General features: G+C 52.5%; 1 protein-coding gene and 1 long non-coding RNA gene across 4 annotated transcripts; one reads left to right on the top strand and one right to left on the bottom strand.

Annotated features, from left to right (window-relative positions):
* Nucleotides 1–780: 780 nt before the first annotated feature.
* Dll4 (delta like canonical Notch ligand 4) lies at nucleotides 781–9,856 on the bottom strand. The gene is made up of 11 exons (XM_034495086.2): nucleotides 9,703–9,856; nucleotides 9,322–9,594; nucleotides 8,791–8,848; nucleotides 7,716–7,979; nucleotides 7,292–7,352; nucleotides 7,075–7,205; nucleotides 5,306–5,475; nucleotides 4,912–5,131; nucleotides 3,156–3,858; nucleotides 2,192–2,300; nucleotides 781–1,692 (listed from the first exon to the last, which is right to left on the bottom strand). Exons 1-11 carry the CDS (start codon nucleotides 9,766–9,768, stop codon nucleotides 1,687–1,689), a joined length of 2,061 nt encoding a protein of 686 aa, XP_034350977.1. The 5' UTR covers nucleotides 9,769–9,856; the 3' UTR covers nucleotides 781–1,686.
* Nucleotides 9,784–23,809, top strand: LOC143441403 (uncharacterized). Of its 3 annotated transcripts, XR_013108762.1 has the most exons (5): nucleotides 10,267–10,371; nucleotides 10,567–10,731; nucleotides 14,278–14,333; nucleotides 17,348–21,810; nucleotides 21,957–23,809. It is a non-coding gene; the product is annotated as an uncharacterized LOC143441403 (long non-coding RNA). The 3 variants fall into 3 exon arrangements; XR_013108761.1 differs by lacking the exons at nucleotides 10,267–10,371; nucleotides 17,348–21,810; nucleotides 21,957–23,809 and adding an exon at nucleotides 9,784–9,921 and having other exon boundaries at nucleotides 14,278–14,764; XR_013108760.1 differs by lacking the exons at nucleotides 17,348–21,810; nucleotides 21,957–23,809 and having other exon boundaries at nucleotides 14,278–14,764.
* Nucleotides 23,810–26,885: the final 3,076 nt, after the last annotated feature.

The raw sequence follows: 26,885 nt of genomic DNA, 5'->3' as shown, positions 1-26,885 counted from the left end.
GCTGGGCATGGAGTAGACTGGAAACTCCCTCTTTAGTGTCTCAGCCTGAGCAACAGACTCAGGGAAGGCTCTGACTCCTCCCCTTCTTGTAACCTTACCTATCCCTTCAGCTCTGCCCAACTCCCAGAAAGATAAACCTAGGGCAAATACCCACCTGTCCTCATCCCAGACCGCACTAGTACTCAGAAGGGCAGGTGCCAGTGCAACCCAAATGCCCCAGCGACAGGAGGAAGTAACCAGAGGGGATGTCACTCATTATCTAATAAAAGAGTCCTTTTGAATAAGTAATGAGAGAAACTTCCTCAATGGGAGAAAAATCAAGGCACCCATAGCTCCTTTTCTAGCTTGGGGAAAAGGAAGAGAGATTCCAGTCAGGGGAAAATAGCCCCATGGAACTTAAAGTGGGGTAGTGACACACAGTCTTAAAGCCAGGCATGGGAGGCTGGCCTAGGCTCCCATGAGACCAAGTGGCTGACGTGAAGCTCCCCAAAGACTGGATTGAGACACCACCCTTCCACACAACATGCCAAACCCAAGCATGCACAGGCCCTAGGGCTCCCTCAGGGCCATTCAACAGGGAGAAGGGGCTTCAAATTTGGGAGAGAAAGGCAGGGAAAAGATCCCCACTCTGCTATTACAAAGACAGGACCCAGGAAGTAATATATTCCTGTACACATCTGTTCCATATTATAAATACACATTATATACAAAATAATGTTATAAAATGTAGAAAGGCCAGTGCTTCTGATTCTTAAATTATCAAAATACTAGATTCCAAAATAAACTACAAAACAAAACCTCATATTATTGATTTTTGAAGATCGGCTTCAAGGTTGGTCTTGGGGCAGCAGTGGGCACAGGTAGAGCCCAGGCTCAAGGGCACAGAAATGGGTGTGAGGGGGGGTAAGGGCCTAGGCCACAGAACCCCCCCCCCAATCTCCCTTGTTGGAATTTTAGCATAAAGGCCCTGAGCTACCCAGTTAGGCCTGTCCCCTGGCTGGCAAAAAGGGGCCATGTCCCAAGCCCATCTGTTCACATGAGCCCAGAGGCACCAGGACCAGGGAGAGGACCAACTCTTGCCCAGAGGGTGTAGGTGGCACCCCACCTGCTGTGGCTGGAGGCAGGATTCATACCTGTCCCCTTAGGCTCTCCTCGCCTGCAGGGTAGCTCCTGATAAACGCCAAACTCCAAGGTTTTCCTGCCTCCAGGAGGCCTGTCCCTTGTAAGCCTCCCGTCTGCTTTCTCATTTGGGCCCAGCTGTAAGGATGGAGTCTGGGCAAAGGCACTTTGGAAATACAGATGCCCACAGGAGCTACGGCACCGCCAAGGCCACTAGGGCCACTGCCACTCTCTGGAGAACAGTCACAAGCTCCATGATGACCACTGTTGGCAGAGCAAGTCCAAGTCCGAGAGGCACCTTACATATCAGCTCAACTGATGTTCCTCTGGCTCCTCAACTCTGTTCCCTTGGCGGGGCTGCCCATCTGAGGCCAGGCAGACTCCTGAAGATGTGCAGAGGTGGTATAACTCTTGGCGGGTTCACAGTGTGTCCAGTTCATGCCGTTTCCTCCCCCTCAGAGCAGCACTGTACATACTAAAGACGTCCCATCCAGGATGCAATGTAAACAATGCAGAAGGAAGGCCCAGCCACAGGGCCGAAGCTGGGCGTCTGAGTAGGCTCCTGCCTTATACCTGGGGAGCACATACAGAATGTGAACATGGTTATACTGAGGGTAGGCAATGACCCAGAGGTGCCCTGGGCCTCTCTAGGAGACACCGCTGAGCCAGAGGCAGGTACCCTCAGTCTTCTGCTCTAGGACATACAAGTGTCTGGAAGCTTGCACTGACGTGGGATTCAATGGAGAAAGCAGAATAAGCAGACACAGGTAACTGTCTTCACCCAAAGGCAAGTGGGAAACAGTTCTTGATAGCTCTCCCTGAGCTGTCTCTGGCTCCTTGACTATGTCCCTGTCACTGGTACAGCTACCAAGTCAGGCATACCACCCCAGCTCCTATATCACTCCTTCTGTGGCAATGGGGCCAGCAGGGCACCCAAGAGCCACTAAGCACCAAGGAAGAGATCTCTTACCCACCCCTTCAGGAATGAGGTTGCTAGTGACCAGGACAGTTTTGTCCATCCACACAAAGCAGGAGGGGACATGCCAACAGAGAAGGCCAGCCCAGCACTCACCTCTGTGGCAATGACACATTCGTTCCTCTCTTCTGATATCAAACATACTGACTGGTACATAGAGTCCCTGGGGGAGCATATCGCTGATATTCGACACTCTGGCTTTTCACTGAAGGAACATAAGACAGGCAGGTAAGAAGGAGGGAGCAGGGAGGGGACAGCCTGGAGGTACAATGAGGTGGCAGTCTAGATCCCAGAAAGTTAAAGGGTATGTGCTGCAGTGGTATGGGGGGTGTGAGGCTGTGGGGGACACATAGGCTGAGGATGCCCAATGCTGGCCTTCAGGGACAGGAGCCAACCAAACCAGAAAAGTCATAGGCCTAGAAAAAGCCAATATTGTCACTAGAGACAAGCCGTATTGTGGGAAGATGGAAGTCACGAGAGATGCACTGGGGGCACTTGGTATTTGGGAGTTACAACTGAATGAATGAATGAATGAATGAACAAATGAACAAACGAGAGGGACTTCCCTAGCAAAAGATCCATAGCAGAATTCTTAAAAATGATTACACTTGTAGTGTGTGTGTGTGTGTGTGTGTGTGTGTGTGTGTGTGTACACATGCATGTGTGCACATGTGTATGTCACTGCACCATTGTGGAAGTCAAAGGACAACTTCCAATATGTATGTCCTGGAGATCAGATTCAGTCCCCAGGCTTGGCAGCAGGTGCCTTTACCCTCTGAGCCATATCAATATTTTTGAGACATGATCTGCTGCTATGTTACCCAGGTTGGCATCAAACTTGCCATCCTCCTGTCTTAGCCTAAGTAGTTAGGGCTACAAGTGTAGCCACTGTGCCCAGGTCCCTATAGTAATGTAACTGGAGTATCTTGCTGTCAGTACTACAATCTTACTTGATTAAAAGTAGCCAGGGCCTGATGCCAGTCTCCCACTTAGCTTGGGAAACCCAGTCAAACTATTTAAGGGTCCATGGCCAAGCTATAGGCTTCTAGGTATGGCTTACCTGTGTAACCGAAGTGGCACCTTCTCGCCTAAGCTCTTGTCACTGTGAGGATACTTCCCAGGCATGCTACCCCGCCCCAGGAGTCCTGGGGCCAAATTATAGTCCAATGTGTGGTTCTGCAGTTTGCCACAGTTGGACTTGTCCAGCCCACAATCCACTTCCAGCTCCTTCTTCTGGTTCGTGTTCTTGAGCTGGGCAGCAGGAATTAGGTTGTCCTTCTGGAAGTCTGACAAATTGTTCATGGCTTCCCGGCTGTCTTCATCAGGCCGCCGAAGCCGCAGCTGCCGCACAGCCACGGCTACCATGACCAGCAACACCAGCAGTACCACCAGCCCCACACCCAGGGAGACAGCTACCCAGGGGAAGCTGGGTGGCAAGCCCACGGGAAACTCGCAGCGGCTGCCCACAAAGCCATAAGGACAGTTGCAGACGAAGTTGTTTGGGGAGAGGCCAGTGTAGCAGGTGGCTCCGTTGAAGCAGGGCCCCGAGGCACAGGCATCGTTGGTTATCCGAACCTCACAACGCCTGCCAGAAAAGCCAGCAGGGCAGGTACACACAGGCCCGTTCTCCAGATCGTGGCACGTGCCCCCATGGGCACAGGGGCTTCGGGCACAATCGCTGATGTGCAGTTCACAGTGGGTGCCTGTGAATCCAGGTCGGCAGCGGCATGTTCGGCTTGGACCTCTGTTCAGGCACTGGCCTCCTGTTAAGGACACAGGACCCAAGTCAGCAATAGCCTGTGAATCCCCGGGGGACAGGACTTATCCACGAGTTTAAGCTCTTCTACCTCCATGCGTTCAGCCTGCATGGACAGAGAACTCTCTACAGAGAGAACTGTACAAAGACTCCAAAGCCCTGGGGTTTAGGATGATCCTGGTTCTCCATGCTGCAGGGGGCTATGCGATAAGAGTTACTGGTGTCTTACAGAACTTTACGGTCAGACGGATATGCTTGGCTTGATCTCTCTAGCTGAGGATCTGACACCTGTAGCTTTACCTGATCCCTTAGCCTTGGTTTCCTCACCTGCTAAACCGGAGAACTTGATCCTTTCCCAGGTAGCTCTGAGGACCAGGTAGGGAAGAGGCAGAGTACTAGGGACCACACAGCAAGCCCTGGTGCAGGTGCAATTACCATTTAACTGAATCTTCGCACCAAAGACACTTAGTTTCACTTTCCCATTCAGGAATGATAAAACTGGCTCAGGGGAGTTGAGTGAGAACAGATCACATTGTCCCTTCCAGGCCCTTGCCGGCTCCTGAGCTACTGCCTGCCTCATAGACTATCACCTGTTGACTAAGTGCACAAAGATTACCAACGTTCTGTGAATCAAAAAGCACTGGGTATTCCAGATTCCTTGTGCTACACTCATTCTAGGCGAGTGTGGGGGAAGATGAGGCCTCAAGGTACAGAGCTCTGACCATCACTGGCCTCCCTTGAGAAGGGATGTGAAGCCTCCAACATCCTTCTCTCATTCAAGGCTTCCTGAGGAGGGTCACAGGCTAACCTCGTCAGGCCAGGGCAAATCGATGGGAATAAGAATGAAAGTCATGCAGATGGGCACTACCCCTCACCTATGGCCTATTGCAAAGCCCTGTCCTCCATACTGCATGAAGCTCTTTACCCTCCAAAGCAAAGAGAAGCCCATTTCAGTCAGTCTGCCCAGAGTAGCAGGCAGGCCTCTCTCCTCCTGATTCTCTCAGGCTCTCTGGCCCAGGGGTCAGTTCAGCAGGGTAGTAAGGTGACAGAAAGAGCTTACCATTGGCACATGGGTTGCTGGTACACCTATCTACTTTCTTCTCACAGTTGGAGCCAGTAAAGTTGGGGGGACATTCGCAGGCATAACTGGTCCCCTGGTTGCGCTCCCGGCAGGAGCCCCCATTGAAGCAGGGTGAATCCGCACAGGTCAAGGTACTATGTTCACAGTGCTGGCCGTAGTAGCCTGGGGGACACAGGCAGTGGTAGCTATTCTCCTGGTCCTGGAGAGATAACATAAACAGGCTAAAGTTAGACCCTGGGGATGGGACAAGGGTATGTGATGTTGGTATCTAGCCTCTGCGTGTCTACAGTGCCCATCTATGCATGCATATGCGATGTCTGCCTGAATGCTACTTGGTTAGACCTGCGCCTTACTGAGCTGATGTGGCTCTCACCTTACAGCTGCCACCATTGCGACAGGGGTTGCTGGCACACTTGCTGAGTTCCAGCTCACAGTGCTCACCAGTGTAGCCTGGGAGGCAGGTGCAGGTGTAGCCCCTCGGCCCACTGTTGGAACACGTTGATCCATTCTTGCATGGAGAGTGGTGAGTGCAGTAATTGAGATCTGTGGAGACAGGAAGCAACCAGCTGAGTGAGACCGGGAACTCTCCCACCTCCATGCAAGGTCACCCTATGTTTGGCCCAAAGAAGCTTAAACTTAAAAGTTTCCCAGGCCCAGGCATCCCTTCTTTCTCCGCCAGTGAAATCCTGAGTGTTAAATTGCCTGAAACTACATATAAACTGTATAAATATAACAAAAGTTGGAAACAAAGCACAATTGGTCAGCATCCTGCTGGGTACGATCACAAACACTTCCAGCCAGACCAGGATGAAGAAGAGGCCTCTAGCCAATGAGGAAATCAGGAATGGCCTCACGGAGGAGGTACATGCCTGGAAGGACTAGAAGGAGGAGGAAAATTCAACAGGTGGAAAGAGTATCTGGGAGGCACCACAGGCAGGGCCAAGCATCTTCTAAAGGAGGTGGTAAAAGTGTATTTTGAATGATAGTTATTTGTTTTCTTATTGGAGAGGAACAAAGTGGGAGAGCCAGACAAAGCAAACAGAGGGACTGGAAGGATTGTGTTTGCATACAATGAGTATGTGACTGTGTCACCTGGGAGCAAATGTGGATGGAAGAAAGGGAAAGAGCAAGCAACTGCTTGTATGTGTGTGTTGGGGGGAGGGGATGTTGGGAGCAGAAAAAAGGAGGGAAGTACTGTATGTCACACAGAGAGAGATGGGGAGAGGAGAGAGAGGGAGAAGGAGAGGAAGAGAGAGAGGGAGAGAGAGAGGACACAAGGACTGAATTCCATGCTGGCAACAAGTCAGAACCTAGGCAAGCTTTTTCTAGCTTGGCAAACCCACTCCCCATCCTCTCCAGGCCCGTGTGGTGTTGCCATGGCAGCAGGCACAGTGCTTGACCCTGAAAATGGGAGGATGCAGCTGGCTACAGGGATGTAGAAGAAAAGGTTCCCTCTCTAAGGCTGGAGCTCAAAGACTCCTGTGTGGGCAGAAGAGTGGCAACCCTCAAATATCAGGTAGAGACTATGTGAGCTCAGGCTGGTAAGTGTCACTGGGGTAAGGCAGGTGGCTGTGGCCACACTAAAAAGGCAGTTACATGTTCCCTCTACCCAGAGGCCCAGATTGGCCACAGCCCAGGGCAGCCAGCAGGCACACCCCACCAGACAGCTGTTTAGGGGAGAGCTGCTCAAACACCCTTGGAAGGTGAGCAAACACTCAGGGGGTTAATAGGTAACTACAAGGCAGAAAGAGGAACAGAACTCAGCTTCCCCTTCTCTTCAGTCTTGCTAGAATTTATAAGTACAAGCTGCAGGCTGCCAAGCTGTTACCCCTCGTCTCTTTAGTCATCCTGGCTCTTCAGGCCCTGGAGAAGAACGTCCCACCATTCCATTTTAGGTCCCTTGTAAAGAGCCTTTAAAAGCAGTGAGAGGCCTGGGGTAGAGCTCACAGGTGGAGTGCTTGCCTAGTGTGTGAAATACCCTGAGTGCCATCCCTAATACTCAACCCCACAAACATGCACAAAGACAAGTCCTGAGACAAGTCCTTGAACAATAGGAAAGTCACTTATCAAGCACCAAAAAAGGGTCTAGTCATCATCTCTAGTTTCAGGCCCTGCCACCCCATCTCTCCTTCCCTCACTCACCTTGGTCACAAAACAGACCTCCCCAGCCCTCATCACAGGCACACTGCCAGGGGATGCTGCAGGTGCCATGATGACAGCCATTGTGGGGGACACATTCATTGCACAGGTCACCCCGCCAACCTGGACGGCAGCTGTTAAGACAAGAGGGAAGCTGAGTGTAAGCTGGGAGACCTGCTCACCAGGGAGAGCCCCCCTCCCGTTTCTTGTCCCCACTTACATGCACTCATTTGGTTTGCTGCAGTAACCGTTCTGCTCATGACAGCCAGAAAGACATATAGCTAAGGAAAAGAGATAGAAATGGATGAGGTTGGGGTACCATGGACTCCGAGGCCTCAACCCTGCTCTCCTGGGCTCACTTCCTACTCTTGGCCTCCAAGAGGAGTCACAGTTATCTTAAAGGGGACCTTAAAGGGGACCGTGGACAAGGGGGCGGGAGAGCATCATGCTGCCTGGAAGGAAGAATAAGGACCCTGTAGGCTTAGGCACACTGGGGAGAAGGCTCTGACACCATCCCCAGGTGGTCCTGAGACCCGGCTAGTAAGCAGCACAGACCCATTCTGAGGGAAGCTGACACAAACTGTATAGTGCTTTCTTGGGAAAAATCCCATCCCTTCTATTCCATCGGGGGCCTGGCTGCTTACGCTGATCACAGTACTTCCCAGTCCAGCCCGGCAGGCAGGACAGGCTGCCATCTGGCTGGCACTCATAATGTCCGAAGTGGTCATCGCGCTTCTTGCACAGGCGAGAACAGCTATCTCCATAGTAGTTGTCACTGCAGATGACCCGGTAAGAGTAGCGCAGTCTTGTGACGGTGTCATTTTGCTCATCTGGCTGCCAATTCTTACCCACAGCAAGGGAGCCTTGGATGGTGATTTGACTGATAAGTGAATTTCCTGATGAAGTCTCTGCAGAGAGAGGCTCAGGTCAGAGAACCTGATTCAGAGAGTTGACTGCTGCCAACTGTCTCTTTGGTTGTGACTATGGTGGTCAGTTAACACTCTGACTAATTATCCAGATTAATCCCACCTGCCAGCAAGCACAGGCCAGAGGGTCCCAGAATCTTGCTACTTAGTTTCCCTGGGTGTGTGCATGTGCAGGGGGCTTGATAGCATTCAAGAAAGGTACAATAGACGGATGTTAAGATATCCTAGGGTTGTGGAGGCAGATACGGAGGGGAAAGAGGAAAAGAGGTCAAAATGGAAAAAAGAAAAAAATTAAAGGGGGAAGGTTTCTGGTTCGAGAATTGGGAGCAACGGGTTCTTTGGTGTCGTTTCAGGGGTTCTGTTCTAGAGGTAGGTAATGGTTTTTCTTTTTCCTTTTCAAAGTGAGAATTGTTGTGCTGGTGAAATATCCTTTTCCTCTGTGTCAGAACAACATCCCAAAGCCATTATTCCCTTTCCAAAGGAGCGGAATTCGCAAAAGGTGTAAAATACAGGAAGGGGCCCGTCAGCGGCGCTGGCAGCCTCGGCCTTTCTCACCGCCGTGCTCCCCGCGTTCCCACGCCAAAAATAACCCGCAGGAAACGCAATTGTGCTCTGAGTCCAGGCAGCGAGCGGAATCCGAGCGTCCAGCGCGGGGCGCAGCTCCGGCCAAGCAAGGCGTCCTGGCCCCCACCCCCAAGCCTGCGTCCCCCACCACCACCCCCGCCTATAACTCGTTAACTCTTTCGGCGCTGTGTGATGTCGCCCCCCTGTGGCTGAGGAGTTAGATACTCACCTGGCCGCAGGTTGTCTCCCGGTGTGTGCCAAGCTTGGATGTTGAGTGAGAAGGTTCCCTGGGAAGCGAAAGGGGGGTGGGGGACATAGAGATAGCGATATGAGCAGGGCGGGAAAGGAGTGGGTGCCTCGCAGCAGCCTGTTTAATTAATCTAATTGCAGGATACAGTTACTGAGCTCGGGTCAACATAACTGGTGTTCGCGCAGTGCAGCGCGCGAGTTGAGAAGGCAGGGGAGGGTTGCGGGATGCGGGAGTGTAAGTGAGAGCCGGGGGTGGGCGGGCGGGGCAGCGTTGGGGTTTTGGTAATGAAATTCGTATCCCAAGAACTGGGGAGAAGGAAAGGGAAGAAACTGGGAAGAAAGGCTAATGAAAGCCTCTCCGGGATGATCCCGTGAGAGAACAGGGGGGCGGGGACAGGAGAGAAAGAGGCCTTGGGGCTCTCCCGGGAGCGCTTAGGAAAGGGGCCCTGGTGTCCGAGCTCTCCCTTCTTTCCCCTTCGGTGATCTCCCAGTGCATTTAGGTTGTGCTTACCGGCCAGGTGAAGTTAAAGGGCAATTGAAGAGGGTTGCGACCACTGCCGCTATTCTTGTCCCTGACGACGAAGGAATTGGTGCCCAATACCGGCGTGGAGACATTGCCAAAGGTACAGGGTCCCTCGGAGAAGGTTGCCTGGAAGTGCTTAAGGCAGATGCGGAAGAAAGTCCGGCAGCCGGGTTCGCAGCGCTGCCCATTGGCCAGCATACCGCGCTCGTTGGCGAACTCCTGCAGCCGCAGCTGGAAGATACCAGAGCCCGCCGCGCGCTGCTGCACAGGGACGGAGAGAAGGAGGGAGGAGAGCGGTCAGGCTCAGCTGGCGCCGAGGCACAAGCCCGGAGCGCTGCGGGAAGGGGCGGAGAGGACGCGGGACATTACCTGCGGCCACAGTACCGCCAGCAGCAGTAGCGCCCAGCGACAGGCGCTCCTGGACGCAGGCGTCATCCCTTGGGGTGTCCTCTCCACTCAGGGGCTCTGAATCTGCTGGTTAGGGATGTCGCTCTTCCGCAAGTCCGTCTGCCAGAGGAGTTCTTGAAAAGCTGATTCCCCTCGGGACGCTGCTCCCTTGTCGCCTTCTCGATGCTGCTCGATGCCTCGGTAGGTAATCCAGGTGAGGGCGACTGGGCGGTGGCTGCTCTAAGTACGTGTCCTGGAGCAGATCCTAGGGTCTCCAGCCGGCTAGTGCGGGAGTACACTGCACCCAAGCGGCTTCGGCTGCGGCTCTTGGCCTCCGGTTCCTGGCCGGCGAGCAGCGCCGCTACTGAAAGCTGCTCGCTCCGGAGCCTTTCTTATATATATTGGCTCCTCTTCGCAGCCTGTCAGTCAGACAGACTCACGGTCACTCTCCCCTCCCCTCGAGGCCTCTAGTGGTTACAGTCCCAGCACCCACCGGAGGGGGCCTCCGCCCCCGCCGCTCCCCCTGTCAGCCAGCCAGTAGGGCGCAGGTCCCCGCCCCTCTTCCAACTTCTGGGCTCCCGGCTCTGCGCGTGCCCGGCGAGCAGTCCTTAGAGATCGTCTGCTTAAAGGCTGAGACCCTCGCCACCAGAGGTTAGGAGGGTGGCCCAGTGATGCGGCGGGAGGTGGGGTGGTTCCAGAATGGTCCTGGGGGTAGAAACTCTAAGGGGTCCCCGTAGGCGGTGCACCTGATCCAGGCATTGGACACCTACAGTCCTCTAGTAGGTGGGAAAAACTTAAACTAGGAAAGCGAAAACCAGGGGACTTGAATCTCCTTTTCCTTCCCAGACTTTAGGTAGCTCCTGCCTCGCTGGCCTCCAGCCTACGTGTGCCCACCCACCACGCGTCCCCAGCACCGCAGGGAAGCCATCGGACGCGTTAACCTTTCCACGGCCGTTCCAAGCAAGGCAAAGGGCCAAGCGTCTAAGACTCTGCTCTTCTTCTCGGCACCTGGTAGGCGTGTCACTCTCAAGCAGCGGGGCGTGCCCAGCGCGTGCCTTCTCTCTTTGTCCCCCACCCCCAATCCCTCCTAGCTCCTGCTAGAGCCAGGACTAGTGGTCCGAAAGAGAGGTGGGGGGCGTGGTTCTCGAAGTAGTTGGGGGGAGGTGGCGCGTCCTCAGCTGTATGGTAATGAGGTTCTAGTCTTTCTCTCAGTGCCCATCTCACCTGGGTCGCGCTTGGGCTCCGTAGCCCCATCCTGGCCCCCACCCGCGTCCCCTAGCTCCTCTGAAGTAGGAAGGAAACTCTCTTAATTCCAGAATTTCCTTGGGCCACTTGAGAGGCAAGGTGAGAGAGCTTGAGGCTGAACAGGCCTAGATCTCTCTGCATAGGGCAGGATGTAGGGTGGAACTGGAGGCGCACAGAGTTGTTTGAGTTTCGGGCGGTTTCACCCTTGTCGCACGCGCGCCTCTCCCGGGTGGCCTCCGAGCACAAACCCTGCAGCTGCTTTCCCAGAACCCGTCGTGCTCCCCCGAGGCCGCAGACTTCGAGGGCTGGCTTCTCCCAGTCTTAGGGGTGCTAGACCTCTCTCTGTGTGTCTCTCTGTCTGTCTCTGTCTCTCTGTCTCTCTGTCTCTCTTTCTCTCTCTCTTTCTTCTACACTGAGGACGGTGGGGGCCCTGTGGCTTCAGCTGTCAGCCCGCCCGCTTGGTGATGGCTGTCTGTCCTCGGACGATAAGATCAGTGCGGGCGGGGGTTGGGGGAGCAGGGACGCGGCTCCAGCCCTAGGGAGGCCGTGGTAGGGGGAAGTGGAGCCCAACAGCTGCCAATGACGAACATGGTCTGATTTTTTGACTTGGGTGGTGGTGATGGAGGATGGGGGGGTGTTGAGAAACATGAGGTTGTGAGCGTGGGGTGGGGGTGGGGTGAGGTGAGGCGACAGGCTCTGGGGTCCCCCACGCACGGCCACCCCTCCCAGCCACCATCTGGCGCGAGCGGGTTGGCGTGGGGAACCGAGGTGAGGCGGGGGCCGGCAGATGGGCCCAGGCTGCACTAGTGAGTTAATGTAGGTTATGGGCAAGCCGAGTCCCAGGCCCGAGGGAGGGGGAGCTCCGGGCGTACCTCCCGGCGGTCCTGGCAAGTGGACTTCCAAATCCTCTCTTCCTGCATCCTCTATGCATCAGTAGACCTACCTAGGATGCCTGAGGGTGGGTTGGTTCTCTCTCTCTCTCTCTCTCTCTCTCTCTCTCTCTCTCTCTCTCTCTCTCTCTCTTTCTCTCTCTCTCTCTTGGAGTTGGGTGTGTGCAACCCCACCTGGCTATATTAGTTTTCATCCTAAAATCCTAGCCTGGGAGCTTGTAGAAACTCTAATGCTGGCACTTGCTAGACTCTCACGGGAGACATCTACTTCCACACGGGATATCTATTATTCTTGGAAGTGATCTACCCTCATACACATTAATGTGCCAAAATATTTGGCAAATAGTGAAAGACCAAACAAAAGTTGGAATCAACATTTTCCTCAGAAATGGACAATGTAAATCATCCACTTAGAAAATTTCTGACCTAGGAAGGAAAGTGTTAATTTTTTTCCTCTTCACCAGAAAGAAGCACCTATTTACACTATTCCTAGACAGGACACCATCCTTACTTAGCCCTGGGTCCCCGCTAGAGCTCCCATCTGCTGGGGTCAATCTTTACCCATATTGCTAGGCAGGAAGGGCTCCAGCTGTGGTGCCCAGCGTCTCTCCAGACCACACAACTGGAGCCCTTCTCTGTCACTCCGCAATTAGGAGTACAAGAGCACTCTCCGCAGGAAGAAACACAACACCCTCCTGGTTACTCAACGGAATGGAAGGTTGTGAGGCTAGTTAAGCAGGGCTGGCTGACTCTGACCCTGGTGTAGATGCGCCATAGGTCTCTAAGCCGTACGATCTGAGTTCCCATAAACTACAGCCCTTTCTTGGGTCCACAGCTTCTCAACCCCACGGCAACCTCAACATTTCCCAGCTTTGAAGCCCAAGTAGCGGGGAGCCCAGGCGAAGCCTTTCTCCCTATAAGTCTTCTGCTTCTACTGTTCCCTCCTCTTGGCCGCTGTGCACTCTACTTCTCAGTTTCTCCCATTATGCAAAACCAGCCCCCAGAACTGAAAAAAAAAAAAAAAAAAAAACCACGCCATAGTTGTCTTTCGACCGTGTCCCCAAACTGGCCACGGGTTACTGGGGTGCGGCTTCGGGCCTCCTTCCTAGTCAGAAGCCTACAAGCACTCCCCAGGGCCACCAGCGCAGCTAGGAGACTTCCAGCGCGGCGTTATCTCTCCTCTCGCTCGCTACCCTTCCCAGGGGACCGCGATCTGGACCTGGAACACTGCACCTGAGTAGAGGCGAGGTGGGGTCTGGGCTCCAGAGCCCGCAGGACAGGCTGGGGGCGGGGCACTTAAGCCTTGAGAGACACTGCTGCGGTCGCTGCGGAGAAGGGGCCACGTGCTGGGAGCCGCGGCCCGGGAGTTGCACAGAAGGCGGGGAGATTTGCAAACTGTTGCTGCCACATGGCTGCTTCATTCGATCCATTCACATTGAAATGAGGCCGGCGCGTGCCTCATCTGCCGCAGGGCGCTGCCACGCGTCAGGCTGGCCCGCCGCGTGCCAACTGGGGCAGTGGGGCTGGCAGAGCCTGGCAGCCGTGGGGGCGCAGCTAGGGCCCTGAGGCCAGGAGGGGGTAGGGGAAGGGAAATGAACTACTCCAGCCTCTCAGGCGCCGCAGGTTCTCGGACCTTGGCCCTGCATTTAGGAGTGAACCGTCAGAAAGGCCCAAGACGAACGGTTTCAGAGGGGGGCCAGGATCGATGCCGCCGCTCCCCGCAGATGCGCCCCGGCAGCGCTGCTCTCCATCTGCCGCTGCTCGCACCTGCCGGTCAATAAATCGATTTTACAATTTAATGCAGCAGCTTCCCGCCCGCCTCGGACAGATGCCGCCGCAGAAGCACCTCCGCCCTCTTCCCTCCCCTCGAGGGGCGCCAGCGGTTAGGAACCGGTTTCCCGCTTAGCAAGCAGCGCCCCGCGGCGCGGCGCACTTTTCCCTACTGCCTCTTAGAGAAACTGCGTACTTGGGAGTTTTTGCCCAGGGTCAGAGTGGATTCCCCAGAGAATAGGCCTGAGGCTGAGGGAGGAGAGAGGAAGATGATGACTTAGCATTGGCCTCGAGGACCGGCTGGGGGGCTTCAAGGAAGGAACAGGATGCAGGAACTGATGATAAAATCCGAGGGCTAGGGAGAGAAGAGGGGCATGGTATTGTAAGTCACAACGGGTTCTAAAGTTTGAAGAGGGAAACCGAGCAAGGCCTGAGCACTGAGGTGGCCGGCAGTCTCAGCCCATCCTCCCCTTGGTCTGGTGAATGAGTATGACTCGCACTTGGCCATGAAACTTAACCACGGCTCTAATCTGTTCTTTCATCTCTCCAGTCCAGTGTGATGGTAATAGCGACCTGGGAGGGTGAAGGGCTGTATAGAACTGCGCAGTTTGCAAGACTCAAAGAATAATTTAGTTCCTTTTTTTCCCTCTAGGCAACATGAAGACAACCAGAGGCCACCTTGGGGGCGGAGCACACATCATTTCACAGGTAGAGGAAAAGACAGACAGACACACTCCTAAGGGAAGAGGCAAGAGGAGCAGAATGGGGGAAGGGAAAGAGCAGAGGGTGAAAAGCCAAGGTTTTGGGGAGCCTTTTTGTAAGAGGCCTGTGATAAGGTTCTTCTTGACTGAACAACCTGGAGAATAGCTGCCTAGGCTTTGGCCTTCTAGAGAAAACCTTCCCACTGAGACAACCCCCCTCTGAGGGTGGTCTTTCAGAGCAGCGGCCAGCAGAAAAGAAGAGGTGTCTTTCTTGAATGGATCTAGTCAGTGAGGGTGCTGGCCACCCAGAGAGGCTCAGCTTTCCTCATGTCTCCAAAAGAGCCTACCTCCTGGGTTCACTGTCCATTGCTAATTGTTCATGACTGATGACCCAACATTTGCTAAATAAAGGGTGCCCAAGTGGGCAGTATTACTAGACATGGTAGAGTTGGGTTTCTCCTAAGGCCAGGAAGGCCTCCCATCTCTTCTGGGGTCCTCACCTAGGGCCTGCAGTAGTTTCATACTGTTTCTTTGGCTTTCCAGCACATGGAGCCTGGAACTGAGGGGAGTTTTCTTTCTCAATAAGAGCATCTAGGGCCTGCAGAGACAGTAGGCCTGACAGGAGAAGCTAAGGATTCCAGAAGCTTCTTTTTGACTGTGCATTCTGAGTGGGAAGCTTTCTTATGGCCTCTTGGGTGCTGGTTAAAAAGAACAACGACGGTAGAACAGGGCATAGGCTTGGCAGCTGCAGAACTGAGATAAGCCCGGTAGCAAGGGCCAACTTGATGATGACCCCGCAGCTGCCTCAGCTACATCTGCCAAACCAGGAGATGCCTGGAAAGCTATGGCCAGGAACAACACAGCGGGTATTTCCAGCCACAGAGGAGGTTGGGGTTTAAGGCAGCCTCCATGGCATCTTGCCCAGAGCACTGGTTTCCCCTTCCCTGGTTCCTTCCTGTCCACACTCTACCAATGAGCAGGGAGGCATGGGACGGGAGGGAAGGCTCAGGACTACCTCTCTGAGGGACCCTGGGCTTAAAGGAAGTAGTGTAATCCCAGCACATGGAGGTAGAAGGAAGATTAGGAGTTCAAGGCCATCCTTAACTTCTAGTTAATCCTCCTAGTTTTCTGGAGGACCCTAGTGTGGTTGCCAGCACCCATGTTGGGAAGCTCACATTATCTACAACTCCAGATCCAGGATATCTGATTCCCTTTTCTAACTTCCTCGGGGACCTACACATGGCATGCACATAGAAACACTTGAAAAACCAAAATAAAATCAGGAGGTAGAGGCAAGCAGCTGAGTTCAAGGCCAGTCTATTCTATGAGCTGAAGAAGTTCCAGACACCAAAGGTTATATAGTAAGATCCTGTCCAAGGAAAAAAATCCTAGCCCGCTGTGGGGGCGCACGCCCAGCACTTGGAAGGCAGGTGGATTTCTGAGTTCGAGGCCAGCCTGGTCTACAAAGCAAGTTCCAGGTCAGCCAGAGCTACACACAGAGAAACTCTGTCTTGAAAAACAAAACAAAAATCTTGAACTGAAAACACATGTCAGGCTGGAGGCGTCCTGATGTATGCTCTTCAGTGTCCAAATGCTCACCACCTCCATAATCCATAACCATAATCTGGGCTGAGGAATGTGGCCAGTGTCAGGGAGCAGTTCACCCTCTTGACGTGACTTCTTCATCCTGTGGTTTCCAAAGAAGCTGCTTCATCTGCTCCTCCCCTTGCCAGGCTGACCCCTACCCTTGCCAGGCTGACCCCTACTCTTGCCAGGCTGACCCCTACCCTTGCCAGGCTGCCCTCTATCTACCCTTGTCAGGCTGACCCCTGCCCTTGCCAGGCTGACCCCTACCCTTGCCAGGCTGCCCTCTATCTACCCTTGTCAGGCTGACCCCTACCCTTGCCAGGCTGCCCTCTATCTACCCTTGCCAGGCTGACCTCAACCCTTGCCAGGCTGACCCCTACTCTTGCCAGGCTGACGCCTACCCTTGTCAGGTTGGCCTTTAAGGTCCTCTCTGCAGGCTTACTTTCCCCTGGGCCTTTCCTAGAAGCAAAGCAGTCCAGGTCTCCTCTCTCCTCACAACCCTCCTTTAAGCTTCAAGCTTTTCACTGGGCAGTGGTGGCACACGCCTTTAATCCAAGCACTTGGGAGGCAGAGGCAGGTGGATTTCTGAGTTTGAAGCCAGCCTGGTCTACAGAGTGAGTTCCAGGACAGCCAGGGCTACACAGAAAACCCCTGTCTCGAAAAACCAAAAAAAAAAAAAAAAAAGCTTCAAGCTTTCCGTAGCTTGCAAGTTCATACCGACCCAACCCCTGAGAGTCCTTGGGTATGGTTTGTGCCCCGCACCTTCCCCCACGAATGCTCATCTCATCTCTCAGAAGCAACTTTGCCCTCTCATTTCCTGACATGATCTCTGATCTCTGGTCCTAACTGCCACCCAGGACAAGCAAGAGATGGGGGATAGGGCCACACCCTTGTCTGTCTACCAACAGGAACCTAGGAGTGGGGTTGACTCAGCCCTAGTGCCCCACAGTCTCCTGGAAGGAAGGGTTAGGCCTGAACCAGGAAGTACTTTTGCATATTTCTCACATAAAGAGAAAGAGACTAGGGAAAGAGCCTGGGGACAGGTGCCAATTCTGAACAGCTGTTTGAGCCAAGAGGTCACTATTCCCTGAAGAGAGCTAAGGAGAGAGCTGACCACCATTGTCAAGTAGGTGATGGGTCTAAAGCAGAGCACAGTGGCTGACTATCCCTTTCTCCCAGCACAGTCAGAATCAGAGGAAATGGGTTTCAGTGGTGGCAGGAAGGATTTAGGTTAGACATATGGGAGGACTTCCTGTGTCAGACTGTCTACACCGTGTATCCTAGTTGCTAATCCAGGTTGAACTCTCCCCTGGAGTTAATGAGAATTACATACTGATGTTTGCTAATGAATAACTTGACCTGTCTGGGGTTGACAGAGAAACTCCTACTCAGTATCTAGAAAAATACTCAAAATGCCGCTTTTCTTTCCTGCAGCCCTGTGAGTACCACTGTATGAAAACCAAGGTTTGAGGACTGAAATACCTGAGCTGTGGTGAAAAGTCAGGGACTTCACTATGTACAGCCAGCTCTGTGTACCCAGCAACAAAGAGCAAGACCTCAACACTTCTGTGGCCACTTGCTCTTCTCCAGGGCCTTGCTTAGGTAGCAGGAGCACCAACCGCCATTGTCAGAGTTATCTTGGCATCTGAGAACCTCCATGTGCCTCTTGCCCACCTTCCTGTCTGCTCTTACGGCCTTGATACCTCCTCTTGTCATTGCAGCTCCCAGGCATGCGAGACAAATCTATCAAGAGTGCAGCCAGGAGCCTGGGTATGTAGTTCAGTGGTAAAACATGTACTTAACGTGCATGAAGCCCTGGGTAGAACACACACACACACACACACATTCACACACATGCACACACACACTCATCCACACTCACACATACATGCACATTCACATACACACTCTCACACACACAGAACATGCTACCTACTATAGGTTTGTGGTTCATTTTCCCGTGGTCCCACTGAGTCCATATGCATGTGTCTAAGCATAAGCATGGAGGAAACATACATTCAAAGACTGGGTACAAGAGCTGCCCGGGGAGGAGAGCCACCTTGTGAGGCCACACGGGCATACAGGATTTGACTCTTTGTTCATGGGAAGGGGAGACAAGATGAAGGCACAGGAAAAGGAATGTATGAGGTTGGAAAAGTGAGACAACAGGTAAAGCACTTACTGTATGATCAGGGAGACTGGAGTTTGAATCCCAAGAACCCACACAAAAGCGGGGGGGGCAGCCAGGCTTGGTGGCACACACCTTTAATCCCAGTACTCGGGAAACAGAGGCAAACATATCTTTGAAGCCAGCCTGATTTACACAGGGGGAAGTTCCAGGACAGCCAGGGTTACACAGAGAAACCCTGTCTCAAAACACAAACACAAAAACAAACCAGCTAGGTGCTGTGGTTAGTGACTGTGTCTGTAATCCCAGTACGGCTACAGGAGAGTGGGGACAAAGAAGGAAGGATCTAGAACGATAAGAGAACCTGTCTTAAAAAATAAGTTAAAAGGCGAAGACTAATAACCTGAGGTTGTCCTCTGACCCCTATATATGCTCTGTGGCACACACACACACACACACACACACACACACACACACACATCTAATTCATTTATATGGTTTTAAAAGAAAAAAAGAAGAAGCTGGGCGTGTTAATCCAGCATTTGAGAGGCAGAGATAGGTAGATCTCTGCGTTTGAGGCCAGCCTGGTCTATAGAGTGAGTTCCAGGATAGCCAGGGCTACACAGAGAAACTATGCTGCAAAAACAAACTAAACAAAACAAAATGAGAAAAAAAAGAAAGAAAACTAGAAAGAAAAGGATGTGGTAACTACCCGATAGGACCAAGTCTCAGAGGAAGGTTTGTCCAGGAGGCGGGGTTTACACTAGACCTGAAAAAACAAAAACAAAACAAAACAAAAAACCCACCAAAACTCAGAATTTTACTGTACTTGTTTATTTAACTTATGTGTTTGTATATATGTGTGTATGCATCCTACATGTGTGCAGGTACCTGTAGAGGCCAGAAAAGGGTGCCAGATCACCAGATCGGTAGTTGTGAGCTCCCTGACCTGGACACTGGGAACCTAACTCTGCTCTTCTGGAATAGCAGCAAACACTCTTAACTGGTACACAGCCTTCTCTCCAGCCTGAGAATGGCCCTTGCAAAGGGGGAAGGAGAACATTTCTAACAGGGCACCAAGAGGCCCAGGATGAGAGAGGAAATAAGCAGGTATTCCTTCCTGGCAGAGTCAGGGAGAGGACAGAGAGTTAACTTGTGAGGTTGGATATGAGCTTAGTGGCTGTGGTATGGAAACTCACCAGGTAGATGAATTCAACCTCAATTGAGCAGAGGCACTTGTATGGCTACCCCTGGCGGTGGCACACAGAAAAGTGTGGTGTGGGGCGGTGCAGGGAGGCCAAAGACACAAAGCTTTTCTACATTTGAGGCTGGGGACCAAATTTACCAAAGTGCCCACCCAGGTCTGCTCCTGAGTTGACAGCTTCCATGGGTGGATGACTGGGTGGTCTACCAGAGCCCTAGTGACCTGCTGGGATTAGTCCCCATGGCTTCTATGCAGGCAGGGTTCCAACCTCTTGCACCTTCCCCCCCCCCCCCCACCACCAAATCAGCCTCTGCAAACCTGCCCCTGGCTTGTCCAGCTTCTGGAGAGTAGAGGCAGCTTGATCACATACTGGAGAACCCCAGTTGCTTCTATTTTAGTCACAGGCTGTCCTGCTTGATGGCTGAGACTTGGCCAGCAGAGGAGAAAGGGTTTACTCAAGTCTGGAATCCACAAAAGTATTTTGGGAGAATGACCTGAGGCCATACATCTGGACGGCTATACCATATGCTTAATGTTAGGTGAGCTTTCAGGAACACTTAGACCTGTTCTATGCTGTGTAAGGGCTTGAATACCTCCCACCCAGGTTTCAACACTTTGCAAGACTGCCCCAATCTCTTTAGAAGATTTGGCCATAGGAAGTACATTCACTGGTTGATCTGCAAGTTCTACTGTGATCAGTGTGGGTAGATGGTTTGGCAGAGCTGTTTGGTTTGGACCTCCATGATGTCTTCTGGAATGGAACAGCAGAGACAGTGTCCACCAGTCTCTTGGGTCCAAGATAATCTCTTCTGGGTTCCAGGTACTTGCCAGCTGCACCTGCTTGGCACTCAGGGCAGGTGCAGCTTATGAATATGGGAAGTCCTGGTCCGTTCCCAGCATGGGGGTGGGGCAGTCAGAGTGAGGCTGCAGGCTCAGCCCTTCTCAGTCTCACTGGGGTGCCAGGCTCAGGTCAGCTTGTCACACTGGCCAGCTCACCCAAGGCTGAGATCATCGCCCTCCATGATAGCCTCCACCCCCAGCTGAGCTCACTACCGTGGCCTTCTGGGGGACATTGTTGTCTCTCGGCCCCTCCCCAGGCTCAATGAGCTGTTTGTTGGCATGTCCGGTGAGGGTAAGTGAGGGCGGGCATGGGGCGACCATACACAATGGGGATTCCGTCCATTCTGAGGTGGCTGCGGGAACCAGGCCGGCTTTGTCCCGGGGACCCTTATTCCCACCATTTAGGAGCCGGAACTGCAGGCGGAAGGCCCTGTAGTATAAGAACAACAATGTCGTCACCCTGTCTGTAGGGGAGGGTGCTGCAGGCCTGGCCTCCTAGGTACCCTGGGGAATCTGCAGCCTGGACATTTCAGCCCAGGGGGCCACTTAGGATAGATTCTGCGGCCAAGGCTGTGCTTCAGATCTGAGGGAGATTCAAGCAGACAGATGAAGAAGACTCCTCACTTGCCTACTAGCCCATCTGCAGTCTGTGGTATGCATGTGAATGAACTCCCTGACATCCTAGTGCTTAGCTTCTTAGTGGTCGCCAAGGAGAATCCCAACGTGCAAAAGAATTGGATGCATCCTGCAGGCTGTGCTGGTGTGGCACTGAGGGGTTGAATTAGGGGTAGCCTGGTCTACAGCCTGCCCTTCAGAAGTGGCTCAGGTTTCTCAAACAACAAGTGTTTATTTTCAGTGGGAAGAGTGTGTGTGTGTGGGGGGGGGGAGTGCGCACGACAGGACGTCACAGCATTTCCCTCCTGCCTGGTGCTGCAGTGGTTCTCACAGTCTGGGCACTGGTGACATCACCGGCCTTTCCTCCTCAGCTCTGGCCTTCTTGCCTCCCTCACCCCACCCTGAGCCCTGGCCAAACTACAAGGTTCTTGGGCTCCTGTTTCCGGTGAGAGCATTTCTGGGTGGGCACTCATAGAGGGTAGGGAAGCAGTGAATGGGACAGGTTCCTCAGCTCATTGCCCAGAGATAGCCCTTCTGTGTTCACCCCTGTGAGACTGTGCTGTCCCAACCAGGGCATATTCCCAGTTCCATGCTGGCCCTTTAAGGGTCTTGGGAAGCAAGAACAACAGGAAATCCAAACGGCCTCATTAGGCAGCTCCAAGCTCAGCACAGTAATTAGCGCCCTGAAAACAAAACAAGGAAAAGCAGGTGGTGGTCCCCCCCCCCATCTCTGCTGCCCCTGGCGTGGCCTGTTAGTACCCATAGCTGGGCAGCTGGGACAGGACCCCCACCCAGGCCCCCTCACTCTAAGCTTCTGAGGCCTGGTCCCCACTGCCCAGGCCAAGGGTCAGGGTGAAGCTTATGGAGAGACAGGCTGCATGCAGTGCCTCCGCCAGTTACATATCTCTGGGGACACACATCGGGGCTTCCCCTTGACCACAACCAGGTGGCCATTTGTCCACAGCATCTTTCACCTGTTTGAAAAATACTGTGATGGGGATTGGGGACCATGTCTGCCTCTTTCAGAGGGAAAGGAGAGACCCAAGATGGGCCCCTCATGGAGAACACAAAAACTTCTCTAAGGTCCAGCTCCTCCAGGTTGTCCTTCAGGTGAGCAGAAGGTATGGCAACCAGTGGCCTTGCACTTGCAAGTCCCTTAGATGCCAAATGTCTGGGCAGGAGTTAAAGAGGACCCTAGCTGCTGCTTTTTGGCCAGGCTTCAGGTGACGTTCCATTCTGTCTTTCTTTTTCTCCAGCTTTTTGCTGTAGAGGAAACCATGCTGCCCTGCTCCTGAGGTGTTTATCTTCAGCTGGAAAGTCACCTACCAACCAAATAGTCACTGAACAAAGTGCAGTATTCCACCTACCACCCTGGCCAGAGCCCTTGGGAAGGTCTAAGGGACTGTAAATGACACAGCCTTGTGGTGGAGCTTCCTTCTGTCTGAACAGGCCTTGGAGAGCAGGGTGACTAACTTTCTGAGTACATATCCCCCACAGACCTGAGCAGGTGACCAGGAACATACTTCTGAACAATACAAAGTGAGTTGGGGCTGGAGAGATGGCAGAGCACCCATTGCTCTTGCGGGGGACCTGGGTTCAGTTCCCAGCACCCATATGAAGGCTTACAACCCTCCATAATTTCAGGTCCAGGGCCCCCAATGCCCTCTTTCTGACCTCTGTGAGCACACAGTGTGGTATACATACACACATGAAGGCAAACTGTGCCTCACATAAAATAAAATAAATCATGTTTTTCAAAAGTGAGCCGGAAATCATATCTGGCTCTGAGGACTTGAGGAAAGCCCGGGAGTTGGCACAGCAGTCTGTCACACAGCAGCACTGTATCAGGGTCACTCAGGCTTCAGGGAGGTCACAGCATTTATGTTTTGTGCAGAACAGGGATGAAGGAAGGTACCAGGGAGGGGAGATGTAGGTCTTTCTGAGAACAAAGCTGGTATGACCCTGAACATGGGGGGAGCTGCACTGGGCTGGCCTGGGCTGGAGGCCCCATGGGGCCAAAGCTGAGCAGGCTGGGTGAGGATAGTGGCCAGCCTGTGGCCACTGAATGGGACTGTAATTAAACTGTGGGTGGGTTTCTGGTCACACTCCTGTTGGTTGAGAACAAAGGCCCAAGGCTTCATTGCCCAGGGGGAAGGAGAAGCAGAGGGAGGGGCTGGAGTAACCCAGAACCTGCTATTGGGCTGGGCAGCTGGCCTCCAGCTGGGCCCAGGAGCTCTGCAGACACCTCCAGAGACCACCAGCCTACATGACCACTTCTGAGGGGCTCCCGCTGGATCCAAGGGTCCAGTTGTCATGGTGGTGATGAAAATAAGATAGAAAGCAACTAACGGGTTATAGGGGCTTAGGGCAAGGCCACACACACACACACACACACACACACACACACACACACACGGGAGTCACTGGAGCGGTTTTCTGGAGATTCTAATGGGACTGGTCTAAGATAAGGACTAGGGGTAGTTGTTTCTAAAGCTATCCCCTGGGGTGGGGTGCCTGCTGGCAAAGCCTACAGTGCTCAGAGGTCACACCCACCCACTGGACCCCGGAGCCAGTGCTGCCCCAGAAGAGTATTCTCACCCAGGGACAAGGAATAAGATACTCACAAGCATCCAGCTCTTAGCACTGTGGAAAGTTACCCAGGGAAGGGGCTGTGGGCAAGGAGGAGCGTTGATAGGCCCCCAGTGGCTTCAGTCAAGTGGTCACTTGGAAGTGACTCTCCTTCCTTACTCACAGTCCCTTAGGGCCTATAGCTATCCCTTGAGAAAACAGGCTGTCCAGGAGAGAAGAGAGGTAGGCTCAAAGCACCTGAGCAAAGGGGCTAGAGTTGTGTGTGGGGACGTGACCTGTGGTGAATCATTTCCCGGATGCAGCTAACCGGCCCAGACTTCAAGGTTTTGGGGGGTGGAAATCTTTTTCCAAGTTCCTCGATCTGTCATCCCCCTCCCCCGCCAGCCGGATAGGACTGGACCAGTGTCCTTAGGGTTCCCACTCAGCCTTCCAACTTAGCCCTTCTCCACTGAGATCTCCCTGGACATTGTTCCCGCCTCAGGAAGTCTCTGATGCCCTGCACTGGATTTTGTTTTCCTTGTTATCGGGACAACTAATATTTTTTCCTGTTTGAAGGGGGGGTTGGTGGGAGGGGGGAGATTTTCCCAAGCAGATTACAGTTGTCAGGGAGGGGGGAGGGGCTGGAAGCTGAGGCTGCCCTTCACTCTGCCTCTACCACCCTCCCAGATCTGAGCTTGTGAATGAAGGAAGAAGTCTGGCCTTCAAGCCACATTGGCTCACTGGACACGGGGCAACTTTGACTTAGTTCTGGACTGGAAAAAGTGCACACCCGTCCTCTCCTTGGCTTCCTTCTAGAAGTATTGCTTATGGAGACACCTCACCACCAGCACATACACACACACACACACAAGTTGCTAATGGAGACCACCTCCATTTTCTGTAGCTTTCACAAAGCCTCCACAGACAGCAGACCAGAAAGCTAGGCTACATGTTCAAAGATAGGGAGAAGGTCCTGGGTCGGCCCTGTCCCTAGAGTGGCAGGGAGGTCGTTTTCCCTGCACACATGGGATGGGACTCTCATGTGCCCTGGGAACTGTAGCTTTGACGTCAGAATTCCAAACCACCAGGCAGCCTTGTGGCAGAACATAAAGAAGAGGGAGCACACACAGGAACCTCAGCTCTGCCAACCAGTGTGGCTCTGGGCAATTCGCTGCACCCTGCTGTTTTAGGCTGTGTCTCCAACATGGCCATATTGATTTCTTGCCTCACTTACCCAGATGGTCTTGTTGTAAGGACACAGATGAAAATGATCTGATTCGATGTCAGAAGAGCCTCCTGACTGGACACGAACTGGGTATAGTGGTTCAAGTGAGCAGTTCCAGTGTCAGTCAGGATGCTAAGGCAGGAGCTTGGGCTACAGAGTGAGTTAGTTCAAGGTCAGCCTGGGCTTCGTGGTGGAGCTGGGGGAAGACAACCAACCCCACCTTATGACCCTACACACAAATACACCAAAAGTTGCTAACAACAAACACCTCCATTTCCTGTAGCCTTCACGAAGGCTCCACAGAGAACAGACTAGAAAGCAGAAACAGATACCATCAACGCTGTGTGTACATGTTTCCTCCATAAACTCCGACTTTCTTATATTTTTGAGGCAGGGTTTCATGTATTCCTGGCTGAACTCAACCATGTTTTGTAGCCAAGGAAGACCACGAATTTCTGGTCCAGTTTACTGAGTGCTAGGGACCTAACCCAGGGCTCTCTCTGTGTGTACACTAGGCAGGCCTTTCACCAACTGAGCCCAAAGCAATCAACTCCAGCTGCAGCAGTGGGGTACTTAGTGCTAGGGTAAGGCTGCTTGGGTCGTTGGGGTGGAGAACCCCCAGTACTGAAGCAATAGGGTTTTGCTTATGGTTTTTAAGTCCCCTTCAATTTAATGACAGCTGACAGCCAGGGAGATGGCTCAGGGGTAAGGATGCTCCCCACAAACCTGACAGCCTGAGTTTGATCCCTGGAACTCACACAGGAGAGGTCCTTTGACCTCCACGGGTGTGCCACAGCATGTGCATTTGTGTGTATGCACACACATACACAAAATACAGAAGTAAATGTAAAGGAAATGTCAACACACAGGACTTCAGTGTGACTATCTAGACCGCAGTCTGCAATACAAGATGAGGATAACTGACCCATTTGTGCCTTATAATCCCCTGTAAGGTGATGTTTGTCCTCCATCAGAAGGATGGGCACCATGCTGTGGACTGTGTACAGGACCAGGCAAAACAGCCATGGAGAGGGGGTGACGCTCAAGAGAAACAGAGTTTGTATTGAGACTTACTTTTTAGCTAAGATGAAAAGTGAACCCTAGTGGCATTTTTTTTTAAATTTTAGATTTGTTTTATTTTATGTGTATAGGTGTTTTGTCTGCATGTGTGTGCACCATGTGCACGCCTGTGGTCCAGGGAGAGTAGAAGAGGGTAACTGATTCCTTGAAGCTGGAGTTAGACTTGTTTTTTGTTTTGGTTTGGTTTTTTTTGTTTGTTTTGTTTTGTTTTGTTTTTGAGACAGGGTTTCTCTGTGTAGCCCTGGCTATCCTGGAACTCACTCTGTAGACCAGACTGGCCTCGAACTCAGAAATCCACCTGCCTCTGCCTCCCAAGTGCTGGGATTAAAGGAGTGCGCCACCACTGCCCGGAATGGAGTTAGAGTTGTAAGTCACCATGTGAATGCTGGGAGTGGGAGCCAGGTCCTCTGAAGAGCAGCAAGTGCCCTTAGCCAGCAGCTCATCTCTCTAGCCTCTTGAATTCTAGTAATATTTAACATATGTCTTTTTTCCTTCTTTCTGTTTTATTTGTGGTTCTTTATCACATATGCTAAAGTAGTTCCGTAGCCCTCTCTTTAAAAAAAAAAAAAGCTAATTTTATTTTAATTCTTTTGAGCTAGTGTCTCATATAACACAAACTATTTGAACTTGTTTTAGAGCCAAGGATGACCTTGAATTCTTGATGTTCCTGCCTTTACTTCCCAGGTTACAGGTGTGTATCATCATGCACATACTTAGCCCTTTAAAAATTTTTCATTTTTATTTTCAGACAAGCTCTTACATAGCCCAGGCTGCCTTTGAACTCTCTATGCAGCTGAGAATGACCTTCAGGTTCTACTCCTTGGGATGCCTCCTCCATGCCCATTGTTCAGGCTCTGTGCTTATAAACACTCACACAGGTTGAGGATGCAGTTGTGGTGGATTGCTTCCCTAGCATGCTCAAGGTCCTAGGTTCCACTCACAAACCACAAAAATAAACAAGTAAATAAATAAAGCTAAAAGTAAATACGAGGCGCTGTTTTCACAAGTGTGGTAGCTTACACTTAAAGAAAAAAATCAGTGCCAGGCGGTGGTGGCACACGCCTTTAATCCCAGCACTTGGGAGGCAGAGGCAGGCGGATTTCTGAGTTCGAGGCCATCCTGGTCTACAGAGTGAGTTCCAGGACAGCCAGGACTACACAGAGAAACCCTGTCTCGAAAAACCAAAAAAAAAAAAAAAAAAATCAGTATTGGCCTAGGACCCCCAAGACCAAGTTCTCAACACAAAGGAGCTTTATTTGCCCCAGAGGAACAAGAGGGCAGGGAATAAGAGACAAAGACAGGAGATACAGGA

The sequence above is a fragment of the Arvicanthis niloticus genome, chromosome 2, assembly GCF_011762505.2.
Source record: "Arvicanthis niloticus isolate mArvNil1 chromosome 2, mArvNil1.pat.X, whole genome shotgun sequence".
Lineage (NCBI taxonomy): Eukaryota > Metazoa > Chordata > Mammalia > Rodentia > Muridae > Arvicanthis > Arvicanthis niloticus.
Note: the sequence above shows the minus strand (reverse complement) of the source record. Positions and strands in the feature narration are given on the sequence as shown.

Coding starts and splice junctions, on each gene's coding strand:
- Dll4 (XM_034495086.2), bottom strand. CDS start 9,768: ATGACGCCTGCGTCCAGGAGCGCCTGTCGCTGGGCGCTACTGCTGCTG. Junction 7,980..8,790: donor GGGAGACAACCTGCGGCCAG/GTGAGTATCTAA, acceptor CTCTCTCTGCAG/AGACTTCATCAGGAAATTCA. Junction 5,476..7,074: donor AGGTCTGTTTTGTGACCAAG/GTGAGTGAGGGA, acceptor CTGTCTCCACAG/ATCTCAATTACTGCACTCAC.